Source organism: Patagioenas fasciata, chromosome 2 (genome assembly GCF_037038585.1).
Source record: "Patagioenas fasciata isolate bPatFas1 chromosome 2, bPatFas1.hap1, whole genome shotgun sequence".
NCBI lineage: Eukaryota > Metazoa > Chordata > Aves > Columbiformes > Columbidae > Patagioenas > Patagioenas fasciata.
This window is the reverse complement of record NC_092521.1, coordinates 31,425,554-31,439,459: the sequence shown is the minus strand read 5'-3', so window position 1 is coordinate 31,439,459 and position 13,906 is coordinate 31,425,554. Positions and strand designations below refer to the sequence as shown.

General features: G+C 41.4%; 1 protein-coding gene across 2 annotated transcripts in view; it reads right to left on the bottom strand.

Moving 5' to 3' along the window:
- ZNF704 (zinc finger protein 704) overlaps positions 1-13,906 on the bottom strand; it is a 91,130-nt gene that overhangs the window by 8,681 nt on the left and 68,543 nt on the right. Inside the window, exons 4-7 of one of the 2 annotated variants that reach the window (XM_071803988.1) lie at positions 12,060-12,304; positions 8,515-8,615; positions 6,197-6,458; positions 1,202-1,306 (exon numbers count right to left, since the gene is read on the bottom strand). In XM_071803988.1, coding sequence (XP_071660089.1) covers positions 1,202-1,306; positions 6,197-6,458; positions 8,515-8,615; positions 12,060-12,304 — 713 coding nt within the window. The remainder of the gene's footprint in view (positions 1-1,201; positions 1,307-6,196; positions 6,459-8,514; positions 8,616-12,059; positions 12,305-13,906) is intronic. The other variant, XM_065829928.2, reaches the window with a different exon arrangement.

Genomic DNA, 13,906 nt, shown 5'->3' with positions numbered 1-13,906 from the left:
TCAGCCACTTTCATTTTTTATCAGCCCTGCAGGATGCCGCAGCCTCTGCAGAAAATCTCCAAGATTTGCCAAAGGTTGACAGTAAGAAGCTTTGGAGATTCACTTGATGAAAAGAAGTGAGAGAAATAGCGTCTCTTATTGCCATGTCTAATATTCACTGTCAGGAGGAAAAAAAAAAAAAAGCTATATGGTTCTTTGGATGAGCAATGTGCCTTATATAACACACTTTAAAAATTCATAAATTCATAAAATGTAATATTAAATGAAATTGTATGATATCAAAAAGGTTTATGATTAGAGGATATCAATTTATGCTGAAAAATGCTTTCCAATAAAAATCAGGATACATTACATTAATATTTATCTCTATTTATTATACAGAAGACTTTCCACTACTCACAAATGGTGATTTACATTTACTTTTAGTATTCACCATGCTAGGCACTAGAAGCCTAATCCTTCTGAACTCTTCACAAAGGTTTTTAACTCCCCCTACAGCACTGTCACCTGCACTGCGTTACATTTAGGAGTACTGTAAGTCTATATTTAAGCAAACATCCCATTTCTGCAGTCCTGCTCATGAAATTAGGCCCTGTACACTCGCTTTTTTGAAGAAAGGGTCAGAGCTGACTTTACATCTAATAGATCTTCATTAAAATGTGTCAAGCTGCAATTGTATTCATATCAAAATGTAATATGTATTGAACATATTTTCTGTATAAAAGCAGAGAATTTTCTGATGTCACTGGGGACTACATATATGCAGCCTACTAGAATCAGCCTCTGCATTTCATCTTATTGTTGCTTTCAGTTGCCTTTCAAATACGCTTCATCTTCAGAACTCATTCAGGTAACAGCCCTTCTGCCTGAATCCAAATAGCCTGTTAGCATAGCCATCACCTCACTGATTTTCCATCTAGTTTTGAAATCTCTTAATGGCACAAAAAGCAGCAGATTGTGCAAGGCTCTGCACCTACCAGAATATTCTTTTGTAAGCATATAGTTTAAAAAATATATGCAAAAAAAAGTAATTGCACTGAAGAGCGGCAAAATTGTTAAAATGAGCCATGCTGGAAAACCGAAGCACATATTTAATTTGTTTCTCTCCAGTACCAGTTAAGTCAAATTTATTTCTATCGTGAGACAGTGTGAAGCAAAAGAAGAAGTTCTAAAAACTTTCTTTTTGGTGTCATTCACTTACTGGAATGCCAGTGAAGGTAACTGGAGGCGACTGCCAAGAGATGCTAAAGCTACTGCCATTGGGAGTGAATTTTGCTGACCCTGGAATGTTCACCGGAGGAGTGGCCTGTGTGAAAAGAAAATATTATTCCAGTAAGAAGAACTTTTCCTCTTCCAAAGCATTTCAAGGTATCTTTCACTCCTTCAAACTGTAAATCTATGAGAGACTTTCTGATGTGGAAAAGAACTGCATGGTGACAAGCATTTCACCCTTATTAGAGGGATAATCATGGATAAGCCAGTAAGGAAGGGACATATTTATACATCACTGTTCTTAAAACCTTGTTTAAAAAAAAGACAATAGCTTTCACAAGAATCCATGCAAAACTCTTAAAAGTCAGATCTGATAAAAAACACACAAAATCAAACATCATATACAAAGAACTTTTAAAATAATGCCAGCTAGCAGCAAAAAATATTACACATTATCACCTGTTCCACAGTGATAAACAAAGCAGCATTTAAAGTGACAGCATCTAGTTTAAACAACTGAAAACCAGCTGGTCAGGCTTCTTGGACAACAGGGGTAACGATCAACAGTAAGGGTTTGCAATTTCTCATTTATCAGATAAATGCTGTTAAGAATTATTCCAATTAGAAGTGTCTTTCCTGTTAAAAACAAGGAGCTGAAAATGATCCTTGGGATTCAAAAACCAGCTCTTAGAAAGACTAAGGTAAAGCAAATATTTGAAGGACCACTGGGTCCCTTGAACTTTTATGTTCTTCCCACCTGGGCTGCAATACCCAGTGCTGCCCTGGGCTGCAATACCCAACAGTCTGAGCTCAGACAGTTGAGCATCTTTCAATTTGTGCCTTCCCTCTGGTTTCCCCATTGGACTGAGCACCCTCAGAAATTCTCCCCTAACCCTTTTTCGATCCTGTTTAATTTAGAGTCAGGAATTTCATACCTTTGCAGTTACCCTGCCTAACACGAGTGCAAGCAGCCACCATGAGCACAGGCTCCCTTGGACTCTTGCATTTCAAGCTTTCACCACAAGAAAAAAAGCTCCTTGGTTTTAACTTATCAAGAACCTGCTATAAAAAATGAGCTTTTACTTCTGCCTTTCAGTTGTCTGCACCTTACAGTAATAAAATACACTTTAAGCAGTGTTTGTGTTTGAAGCTGTGAAGTTGCCTCACGGCTTCAGGGAAGAGAGCTTCCCAGAGCTGCCAGGCAGAGAGGGGCAATGACAAACTACAACCTGATAGTCCTCATTAAAGATAATCTTCAGAGTAAACAAGTGCTGAAGCAATCCCCTGGAGTCTCTCCAAGGAAAAGAAACCGAGAGCCCTGGATGCCTCCGTCTACAGCAGCGACGCTCTGTGGGCTGCCGGGTCTGCTGGCGGCTCCAGGAGAATCCACACAGATGTGTGGAGAAAATGTCCGCTGAGCTCCATAAAACATAAACACCTCATTGAAAGGCATCAAGAAAAATTCGGCAACTCCGGACAGTACCAGTAGCGCTTCATCACAACCTCGTTTAAACGGGAAGGGGTGACTGACCACGGCAGTCCTGCCAGGGAAGACGGGAGGCACAGGGCGGGCACCAGCATCCCACCGGGGTATCAGCGCAAAGCCGGGCTCAGCACGGCGGCTTCCTCACGTATTCGAATAGGGCCTGCAAGGGAAACCCTGGGTGCTGAAAAAGCTCCTCTGTAGTTCCCCTGTAGCTACGTTTAACAGGTACAGGCACTAGTTTCATAATGAAATGTGAAGTGTGAGAAGTTTAAAATTGCTGTAATTTGCAGTTGCCTTAAATACCATGGTGCTCAATTCTTTCTTCTCAGTGCCTAAATATCTACCTCAGACATGATCAATTTAGACAGTCAATCATCTTGTCCATTCCTTCCCCAGACATACATCTTTGCTCAGCAAGCACAGCCATGTTTTTCAGGGTAATGTTTCAATCTCTTCCATAAGGTGAGCAACCTTACCATCACAGCCAACTGAAGAGTTTCTGTACCGCAATATAAGTATATCCGTGCATAATCTTCACTTATTTATTTGTGTCAACATTGCCCTTGTATCTGAAATAGCACCTGCTCGTCTTCTTCTCCTCTCTTCCCAGCCAGGAATCTGCCCCTCTCCTTACCCTGTTTTTTCCCTAGCTGTCTGTCCCTGGGCTGGAGAGGCCCCCGTGTCCTCCTTGCCCTCCCTCCTCACTCTGACCACCTTTTCTTTCTACCTCTTCTAATTGGAGCCCATGATCCTTGAACTTGGTTGACCAGAACTCTGCTCAGGATCTCAGCTGAAGTTATCTAAGGGTCTTGTACAACAGCAACAAAAATCCCCATCTCTCTTAGATATTTCTTACTCAGAAAAGTTGACAACTTTTTTTTTCCCCTTCACAGCTCTTGTTGCTGTTGTCTTACACTCACTCTTTGCTTGATTAATGAACACAGGTTTCCTCCTCACGTAATTTTCTGATTACCCCAGTTTATAGCAGAAAAATCTCATTAGTTCCTAAGATGTAGGACTCTGTATGTTCTGCCATTAAATTACATCCAAAACCTACTATTCTTAAGATCACCCAGTCAAGTAAGCACGATGTATAAATCCCTGTACTGCTGATGTCTCCTGAGTTCGTTATCAGCGAAGGTTATTATAGTATTTGTGTAGTACCAAAACAATTTAATGAAAATGAAATCAGACTCAAACCCAGCTTTTCGTTCAATTCCACTAATAACATTCAATAGCCCTTTTGAAATAATTCACTGATGTTCTCCCTGGCTCTCCCACTCTCTCTCCTACTCTAAATTTGATCTCTAGCCTAATCAATAATGCCTGTATGTTACTGATTCTTTGTTGTTTACAAAGCTACTTTGTCCATGGAGGATGTTAGACTGTTCTAGGATAATCTTTCTTTGGGGTTCCTCCATTGAAATTCACCTTATTTGCTGTACTTTCCACCGTTTCTTCAATTATTCTTCTGAATCTTTCCTCATCCATAGGACTGGGTCAGAGAAGAGAGTTAGGACTTGTCTGCTGCAAGTATTATATTTTCCATTTTCCAGCCATACAAGAAATGACAATAAACAGATCTGTTTAGGATCTTGCAGTTCAGCTTGGGCTTCTGTATTTTTGTCACTTTTTTAACAGGAATCCTGGGATAAGCATTATTCAGACTCCTTCATCCGAGTTTCTTGAGCTGTGAATTTTGCTTCTTCCCTCCCAATGAAGTCATTTCCATTTTCATGCTCTCATTCAGATGAGAGATTGTCATAATCACTACATTCCCCTTCAATGCTTTGTTTCAGTTTTGATACAGATAATATCAGAAGTTAAAAAAGTTTTGAAATTCTGTACATGGCTCACTCTAGCAAGCAAACTGCAGGAAATATGGTGGTATTAAAGATGCTGTCACCTTCTCTTCTATTCCCTTCCACACAACAGATTAGTCACAAGAATGCTTAGATGTTACGAGTGAAAAGCCAGGCTCAATTCCTCCTCTTGCTGGTGAGAGCTGGATCTCCACCTTGCCTCCCAGAGATTGCTCTGCTTTGCCGGGCTAGGAGGACTCCAGCGCAGGACGCCACCAACCTGCTCCACAGCAGCTGCCTCCACTGCAAGGACAACCTGAGTGCTGAGAAGGGACCTCGCCTCCTGCTTCCAGCTCAACAGCCCTGAATGCTGTGGGTCATGTCACTCCTCGCTGATGAAGTACTGAAACCAGGGCAACTTGAGAAGGTGACAGGGCTCAGACACTTGTAGTCTCATGTCATGGAACACATCAGTTCAAATCCAATCCAAATGGCTTAAACATTTGAACTGTGATTTCCTTAAACAAGTGCTTTACTCAAAGGCTGCTTATAAAAAAGCATCGAGTAGGTCTCCAAATTGCAGGGAAGACTGTCACAGCTGCAAATCCCAAATGAAGTGAGACTCTTCTGAGCAGCTCAGACTTTGTGCCTCACTCTGTGAGAGGCATCGCTTAAGGCAGAGTGAGAAGAAAGTCCTCCTATCTGGCTTGACCAGTCCCCAGGTTGGTGTGCTACCAGATGCAGCTCCCACCTGAGATGCCAAGCTTCCAGCCATGCTTTCCACCATGCACAAGAGTCTAAAACAAGCTTGTGAACTCTGTGTGGTTCCCCCTGCCCTTTTAATGGGTCTGTTCCAGACACATGACAAAAAGGTTTCATCTGCACAATGCTGTATACAAAAGTTATTGCATGTCATAAATTTAAGAGAGTTCATTTCTCCGGTGCATATGAAGGTCATGGACCACACTACTTCAAAGTCTCTGTTCTTTTCTCATATGGTATCCAGACCAAAACATGTCAAATTTTAGTGCACTTTTACAATTAATGGTTTCTGTTTGAACTTAATTGTAAGTTTTTGGAACAGGAGTTTTTGCATCTGATTGGATTTTTGCCATTTGCAAAGCATTACCTTGTAGGAGTAGGAGGACACCATATATGCCTTTTCATTCTTCCTCCTCTGCTTCCCGTATGCAAAGTGACACCTCACACTGTACCAACAAAGGAAATTAATTGTTCCTGTCACCCCCCAGGTACCTATATACAGACCCACAGGTACTTACAAGCAGAGCTGCAATCTGGGAGGGATTCAGCTAATTGAATGAGAATTTTTACACTGCAGGAGACTGCATCTGAGCACATCACCTTGAGCTCTCCTTATCATTAGCAGAGAATTCACTGATGTAGGCAATGGGATACACAAAGAAACTCTTCTCAACCTAAAGTACGCACCTTTGTGTGGCTGGATAAAAAGCACCCCAAAAACCATCAGCTGTGGTGGGAGCACAAGCAAACAAACAATTAGCTCAGAAGCAGACATGTAAATTTAAATTGGATGAATCACTTGAGCTGCCCTGAAAACTTTTCAGCCCATTAAAACTAGACTTGGCTTTTTAAAACTAAAACATTATGTTCTGACATTCCTTCATGCATCAATGGCATTAATGCAATCAACAGAGTTCACCCTCACTAGCATTACCTGGTAAGCGTGGTCCGTGTGTACGAGGTAGAGGTTGGTAGGAGCTGAGCGGCTCAGAGGTGTCATCAATTTAGTCTCAGTTTTGGCACAGGAAGTTTCAGGACGGATTGCGTCTTGGGTAGGAAAGGAAGGAGGAGATGCTAAAGATGGAGAGACTGGGGAAAGACTGCTTAAGCCATCAGCTACTGAGTCCGTGTTGAGTCTGATTTCTGTATAGTAAAAATCCTCCTCTCCATCACTATAGTCAGACTCTCCTACACGTCTGTATGAAGACAAAGAATGAAGGACTGATTAAATACCAGCAAAAACTCCACGGTAAATGCATGAGCACATATATTCATACTGTCAATAAATTAATATTCCCAGTTTCAACCAAACCTACTTTATCAGCATTCTGGCTGCAGGCAAGGGGGGAGAGGAAAAGAAAATTATCTAGTCTGAATGGAAAAAAAGTAGGAATTAGATTTTTTTTCTCTATATATATTATTCTTGATTCATTCTTGACCTTGGAGTAGATGTTTAACTTCTATGCTTCAGCTTTAATATCAGCTTCTCATTCCTAACTATTGAAGTTACCCAGAATCTCAACGTATTTTGACTTGAGAAACGACAGATCAGCCACAGAAGGACGGGTAAAGATAACAAACATGAGCAAGATACACTTCACTAATGTTACGGCAAACAATGTGTAATCTTATCATAAGTTACTTAATTAAACAAATTATAGTTATGGTCGTGTTTCACTGTTAACTCTACTTGGCATAACAGAAGAAGCTGCTAGAAAACAGTCTCACCATGCAACTCACTCAGACACAGGCAGAAAAAGGACAGGTAAGGGCTCGCTTGCTAGTGCTGGACTTGCTGGTCCTACTCTCTAGATGCAGACTTACTGCAAAAGGAGGAGATGTAAACGCTGAGCTGCCCCTGCATCCCCTGGCACTATCTGCTGCATGTCTGAGCACAAGTGCTAGGAGCGAAGCAGCCCAGTCAAACCAGTACTTGCCAGTTGATTACACGTTATCTTGAAGTTCCTAACAAACAGTTGTTTTAGCACATTTATAATCCCTGTGCTACACAGATGTAACTCACACCTTATACATGTGTATGTTCTCCTGGATCTTCCATATAGGAAACTGGGGAGCCCTAAGTGTCCTCCTGCCAGCATGTCCACATCAGGGCCACTCTTTTTCCAGGGATGCACCCCAAGAACAGCCCCTCACCAGTTAGTCTGTCAGCTCGCTTGCCCATATATCGCTACGTGTGGTACTCTTGCCGCCTTACTCAACAAAAGCCATCAAGAGCATGGGTTGAACAGATGTGCAGGGCTCTACCAGAGGTACCACTTGCCAGACCTCTGACAGTTGCTCACCAAAACCCCTCTCTCTGGCAAAGATACAAGCTCCAAATTCCAGGGAAGTTCTGCTGTTTGCTTCTCCCTCCCCTGTGCCACAAAAAGGATGCCCCCACAATATGCAAGACAAAGAGCAACACTGAAAACTGCACTTTGAGAGAGATTTCATCTGTTTCTGGTAGCCTCACTCTTCAGAGTCTAAGCCCAACAAGAATTACTATGAGCTTCTCAAGACTCCTCTGAGGTCCACACCAGACTACTTCCTCATGGTCACTTTGATTTTTAAATACTGGCTAACACAGATTTATACAACAGAGATGTATTTCCACACACCTAACAGGCAAAGACCGTGAGTCCCCACGGTAACTATACATGAGACAGCTAGGTCACTCAGGGACTTCAGCTGCAAACCAAAGCTCTGAATCAAGCTTGTGTCATACCAGACTCATCCGCTTTTGCTTCTGGCCCAAGTAACACCCACATGAAATTGCAGCTCTGTTTCTTTTTCTTTGGTTTCTTAGGTTATTGTTGGGGGTTTTTTGTTTGTTTGGGTTTTTTTTGTCATTAATTTGACTCAGAACCAGCACAAGCACCTGATCTGATGTGAAATGAGGCTGGAAAGTATTCATGCACAACCCTGAAACCTGTTGTCTTTCACACAACGTCAGCTTGGATGTGACGCATAGATAACACATATTAAGTAAATGCCACTGAGTTGTGCAGCAGGTTGGGAAGTGCAGTGCGACCTAGACCCGTATTTGACCTTCTAACAAAGTCCACAAACGTTCAGGAAAGAAAGTGCCTCGCTGTTGGAATAAGTCTCCATTCACCTTAATGCACTACTCCACCATTTCCTCAGAAACCCAGGGACTGGAGACAGAAAAGCCAAGAAGAAGGCACTTCAACTCCCTGGCCAAGGACGACTGCTCCCCTTCCATAGCAAATCCTTTAGACACTGCGCTCTTACCCAAGGTGGATGGTCCGTATGTGTTTCTGAATCCCTGCAGCTGTGCTCAGTACCTTCCCACAGTTTTTCCACAGGCATTTGAACATCACCTTCATTGAGTTCTGGAAATGGAGAGTAAAGCAACATTAGTTGCATGGAAGATAGAAAGAAAACCAAACCGCACAAAATGCAATGTTATAAAACACTGTGAAGGCTGTGAGCCTCTAACTCCTAATTTGTAATGATGTAATAGTCTCTCTCAACAGTGCCATCCTACTGAACTCAACAGAATCCCAGCGGAAAGCCACAGGAGCAGCTTGTGCCAAAACTTCACCTCTCTGCTCTTTGGCACAGCTTTTTCACTTTCAAGTTCCAGTTTCTGTCTTGCCACAAAAGGAAGTAAACAGTATAAAAACTTCCTACACTTCTTTGAAGTCTGTCGAAGAACAACTGATGAGGATTTCTCGCTTAACAAAGGGTACCTTCTTAAATTAAGATCTTCCTAAAGCAAGCTCTTATGAATGTTTCTGCTCATGGATTTTGCAAAACAGACAAAATATTGTGCCAGAAAACCATAGCTTCTGCAATTACAATATTGACCCATGAGCTGGCAAAAACCTGCTGTTATTTCATTTAGAAGCTGCTGTGACCCTTACTTGGACAAGAGAATGAGAAGCCATCTGGCTGTGTTCAATGTTTTAAAAATAATATGTGTATAATCTCATTTTAATATTGTTATGTTCTTTAATATAACTTCATTGGCCTAAACTGAGTTATCATTGACTTAGAGCACAGCCAACGAGGCGATAACCAGCCCAGTCTTCAATATTTTGAAGACTCTGGAGAAAACTAGTCTTAATTTAAAACACAGTATGTGGTAACAAACAACACAGATGTTGCAGAACCATACAGACTTTTTTAAAAGCTACTTTTACTGCAATATGAAACCTACTTTATAAATTTTAAATTAAAAAAAATCTAAATAATTTGTACTTCTCAAAAATGATTTTCTCTATTATTACAGGACACATTATTAAAGAAAACATGAGGAAGAGCTTAAAAACACTGTATTTTTATCCTATAATTTTAGTTACACGTAAAATGAAATGAATATATTCATATAAAGCTTGATTAAAAAATAAAAGGAACAAGCATATCTTTATAATAAGTGCATGTTTTGCTGTGTCTTGAACAAAAGCTGACTTGGTGCTTTCTTCAATTTGGACCCTTTGGAACTGCGTGCCAGTAGATGGCAAGTTTCAGCATTTGCTAGAAAGACGATGATTAGAATATCATTTATTTTTTTTTTTTAATTTCAGCTGATGGGCTTTTAAAAATACAAGTTGATTGTAGCTGCATGTTCTCATAGTTACTTGGCTGTCTAACATCTCCCGTTTGAAAGTATGGATGATAAGGGCTTTCAGATTTGAGGTACCTGGTCATACTGTGTGTATGAAAACCTACTTCAGAATAAAATGCACATAAATTCCCCCTATAATTTTTTGACCTGATAATACAAATACCATTCAAATAGATACAGAACTCTTTTTTTCCAAAAATTAAATGTAATCTATCTAGCACTTCTGACAGATACTTTACTTACTTCTATAATAAAATATTAAATACTATCATCAGTTCAAAAACCCATAACCAACCACCAATCATGGCAACAAGATGAAGACCACGTTTATCCATTTACATCTTCGGAATTTGGATATGACAGCATGAATGCCATATACATCTTTATAAACACAGCATGGTTTAACATCAATCTCCAGATTGATGGTAAAACCAAACTCCTAGCGCCACTGTGTTTTTATCTTTACTGTCAATGCTAGGACTCCGCAAAAACCCATGCGTTTTTAATGTAATCAAATGAAATTTCACTCTGTAGAAATACAGAATGTAAACCATGCTTCCATTTCTGACTGGTCATAAAATTGCCTAATTAGGCTTAATGTTTTAGTTAAGGAAATAACGGAACATAAATGGTTTAGTGGAGAATAACTACGTTAGTGGAAGCGTTTAAGCAAGCAACTTTCTTAACTGGAAATGGTTGCTAACATGACATTGTCCAAATATGAAATTGAAGAAACTTTAATAAGTAAAAGTAAGGTTACCGATAACTCTATTTCCAGGTTTATTCCTTCTGTTCTTTGCAGCCCTGAAGAAGGTATAACCTGAACATTTTTATTTCAGCTTCTAAAGATGTGAAACTGTACTCTGATAAAGTACCATGTTGGGACCAGAATTTAAAAAAAAAATGCAGGAAACACAGTTAATTTATAAAACAAAGTTTGGCAGGTAATGTTATTATTTATCCACATTGAACATTTGCCATACAGAGCAAAATCCCTGGGAACCAGAACAGACAGCGTAACAGATCTGTAGTGGGTACATCAATAGAAATATTCAAAGACAACTTAGACAACAATACAGATGGCAGCTGCAAACCCATCTGTCTCATCACAGCTGAGCAATAAGAGTGATGCTAATAAGCTCAACTTTAACTGAGAAGTAAAAGGCAAACCAGCACGTTCTGCATTCCTGCACCACCCAAAATCACCTCTCTTTAGTTTAACAGTCAGCTCTGCTTCTGATTTATTATAACAATGGTGTCCTCCAAAACATTTTTTCCCCTTTTCAGCAAGAAGCACAAACATTTTATAACTCTCTTCCACAAACAAGGGCAGAACAGTGTGGGTCAGCAAATTAAGCAACTTTTGGAGCAAAAGGATAAATCTGAACAGGTTTAAACAATCATTAAAACTTCTTCCCGCTGGTGATGAAGCAATTAACTGTCTCAGACTGAGCCAGAAAGAAGGCACTAAGGAGAATAAATTCTCTGTTTTTTCTCCTTACAAAAAGCTCTTTTTCATTTTGCTATGTAAAATCTGTCCTGTTGCGTTGGGAGGGAAGGAAACTTGGACTAGTGCCATCTCTTTGTTTTCTTTTTGTTCAAGAGGAGCGTACTTGCTAACATAATGGTGCTTTTTTGGGGTTAGTTTTGGACCTTTTTTTTTTTTACACTTTGTTTTATTTAGTCTGCCTTTGTACTCCTACTGAGGATAAATTTGGCCCCTGCAAATACTGTATCTAAAGTCATCAGGTTTGATCCTCCTTTTTTCACTCCATATGTTTGCACATAGAAAGCTTCACAGTATTAAGGTATCTGACATGCTGTCAGACAAACGGCACTTCCAGGGAACAAGAAGTATTAAGGCCATCTCCAGTTTCTGTGATGACATGTAAAGGCTGCCTGTTGCATCCCGCACAGACAGAATTTGCCAAAGTAGGCACGAGGCAACACCTTCTGGAAATCACTGCAGTGCTTTCTGAGCAGGAGGCTCTGCAGAACCTCACCATCTGCCAGCAAATATGTGGTGCTGATGGCATCATGTGCAGTAGGTGACTAGGTTGAACCAGACCCAGTGACTAGGCTAAGCACTTACGTTAACTTGACACCAAGGAGGGATACACACACAGAGCTGTTTGGGTGACCTGTTCCTTTCCCACAGCAAAATAAGTTTAGTGACATCCTATCTGCCCATGGGTATGGAATTTACCATGAGGCTGACCTTTCTCTTCCTAGGAATGGGTTCATCAAAGAGAAGGTTGCTTGTTTCAGCTTCATCAATACCGTCATCTGGCTGGGAAGGTGTTCGAAAACTTTTGAAGCTATCAGCTGACAGAGGTGGAGATGGGGTGGATGGATTGGACTGGTCACTGGGAGCATTCCAGCTCCAGTATCCACTGCTGCTGGTACTAGAAGGCACAAATCCTCCTTCTTTCCAAGATCCATTTAGGGATTCTGTCAAGAACAACAACAGCCATCATTACATCAGTATCATGCCTTAGGGCTAAGGACCTCTTTTATCCAAGACTAGATGCATGTTGGTCATCAACTGCACATTCAATAAAGGAAAGAGAAGGAATTGGACAACAGAGAGAACAATCACATCTATCCCACTGCACAAAAATGACATTTTTAATACCTATAACACCTGATTTTTCAGATATTAAAAAACAAAAACAAAATCACAAACAAACACACCCCCCCAAACAAACAAAAAAACCCCAAACAATCTAACCAAAACAAACCCCGGCCAAATAAAAAAACCCCAAATAATACCAAACCCCAAAATCCAATGTATTTTTCAAAAAAGAAATGCTAGATTTGGAAAAATAACCTGTGCTGGAGCATAAACAGCAATAAGCAGTCAGATATTGCATGCATGATTAAGGGAAAACATTCAAATACATCCTCAAGTGTCAAGAGGAACACAGGACTGTGGTGGAGCACCAGAGCAAGCTCCAAGCCACCGCACGGCCAACAGGAGATCCCCTGGGAAGTGGACACACACTTTGCACCTCAGGAAACTACGCAGATTTGCAAACACATGAGCATCATCCCAGTACTGAAATACTGAAAAAAACCATAATTACACTCTGTCTTCTCATAATCTCCCAGTGTGCATACTTCTGCCTAATCTGAATCTCTAATTGAGGTGGTATGTATCCTTGGAAGGATAATCCTTTTTTCTTCACACAGCTGTATCGTTAGGCATCTGGTTCCAGAAGTGCGATGCATCACCTCCACACCTACTGGCTGGAGAAACCTCTTCCTCACCGCAGCAGTTCCCTGGGCAGCGCGTGGTGAGCAGACGCTCAGAACAGCAGGTCGCTCCACAACACGGCAGTGGGAGTAACAGCGCTGCCATCGCAGCCTGAGACGTGGCTCAGCCTTCACGTGCTGAGGTCACAGTATCACAGTATGTTTGGGATTGGAAGGGACCTCAAAAGATCATCTAGTCCAATCCTCCTGCTGGAGCAGGAACGCCTAGGTGAGGTCGCATAGGAACATGTCCATGCGGGCTTTGAATGTCTCCAGGGAAGGAGACTCCACAACCTTCCTGGGCAGCCTGTTCCAGTGCTCTGTCACCCTCACTGAGAAGAAGTTCCTTCTCAAATTTAAGTGGAATCTCTTGTGTTCCAGCTTGATACCATTGCCCCTTGTCCTATCATTGTTTGCCACTGAGAAGAGCCTGGCTCCATCCTCATGGCACTCACCCTTTATATATTTATAAACATTAATAAGGTCACCCCTCAGTTTCCTCTTCTCCAAACTAAAGAGACCCAGCTCCCGCAGCCTTTCTTCATAAGGGAGGTGCTCCACTCCCTTAATCATCTTTGTTGCCCTACGCCGGACCCTCTCCAGCAGTTCCCTGTCCTTCTTGAACTGAGGTGCCCAGAACTGGACACAATATTCTAGATGGGGTCTCACCAGGGTGGAGTAGAAGGGAAGGAGGACCTCTCTCGATCTACTGACCACCCCCCTTGTAATACACCTCAGGTGTTGGACATCGGCACGTCACCCCTTCCAGTCCCTGAAGAGTTCCGGCAGAAGAGGGAT